General features: G+C 41.0%; 1 protein-coding gene across 1 annotated transcript; it reads left to right on the top strand.

The window, feature by feature from the left end:
- Positions 1-569: 569 nt before the first annotated feature.
- Pmar_PMAR008398 (hypothetical protein) lies at positions 570-770 on the top strand (the record flags this gene model as incomplete). Its single annotated transcript, XM_002781238.1, has 2 exons — positions 570-664; positions 734-770. 2 exons carry the CDS (start codon positions 570-572, stop codon positions 768-770), a joined length of 132 nt encoding a protein of 43 aa, XP_002781284.1.
- Between the last annotated feature and the right edge of the window lie 195 nt (positions 771-965).

Here is a 965-nt window from a genome sequence, read left to right on the forward strand (position 1 = left end):
GAACTTTCGTTTTCGACCGGTCAACGAAATTCTAGCTTTCATTTCGAATTTGGACTTTCACTTCGCGAAAAAGTCCTTTCACTCGTCAAAAATCAAATTTCATTCATTTAATTTGTTCTTTCAATTGTTGAATTTGAGATTGAAAAGGTGTAGTAGTATACTTGACGCGGTTCTCGGATTTGCGTTTGTCTGATTGATAATTGTAGTCGTAAAAGTTGCATAAAATTGTTATTCAGGTGTTGTATAAGCAGGGCGAGGAAGTGTATGAAGCTTTGATGAAGACTATTAAGGAGACTGTCAAGCCTGGGGGGAAGGTCCTTGTGGTAATAACAGGAGGGAATTTCGTGGCGCAGTGACGGAAATCTCACGGCGTATCATCGTGGGGCTGTCGTCTGTTATTTGTTTTCAGTGCTTTTACGATCGACACGTATCAATGAAATTTCGAGATTGTTGAAACCGAATCGAGGAGGAATTTTTTTGTTTTTTTTCGAGGAAAATTTTGGGGAATTTTTGATTTTCGTGCGCTTGAGGTATACGAGTATAGAGGGTCGATGTTGGAAGATCAATACATGTTTGATATGCTCTTTGAGGAGTATCCTGAGGGGCATATGGAGGTGTTGGAGGAAGGAGATGATGATGAGGAGGATGCTGAGAGACGACTGTTGTAATAATGGAGGGTGTGGGAATTGATCTCGGGACCTATAGGTGGTGAACCTAGTGCTCTACGGTTCAGATATATATTCCCTGTTCCTGATAAGAGGATGAAGTGATGAATGTTGACTTCAACGAACGTATATTGGTTTCTCTGCGATGTAGAGATTACATTTAATGACCGTTGAGTTGGGATCTTGCAATCTTGGCATATCTTGCATTTCCTCAACGCAGTTTCCTACTGTCTTTTCTCTCTGTTTTTGCTATGTCGTCAGTAGCCAGGGAAAGCCTTCCTGCATTGAGCGCTAATTTGA

The sequence above is a fragment of the Perkinsus marinus genome (assembly GCF_000006405.1).
Source record: "Perkinsus marinus ATCC 50983 genomic scaffold scf_1104296943162, whole genome shotgun sequence".
NCBI lineage: Eukaryota > Perkinsozoa > Perkinsida > Perkinsidae > Perkinsus > Perkinsus marinus.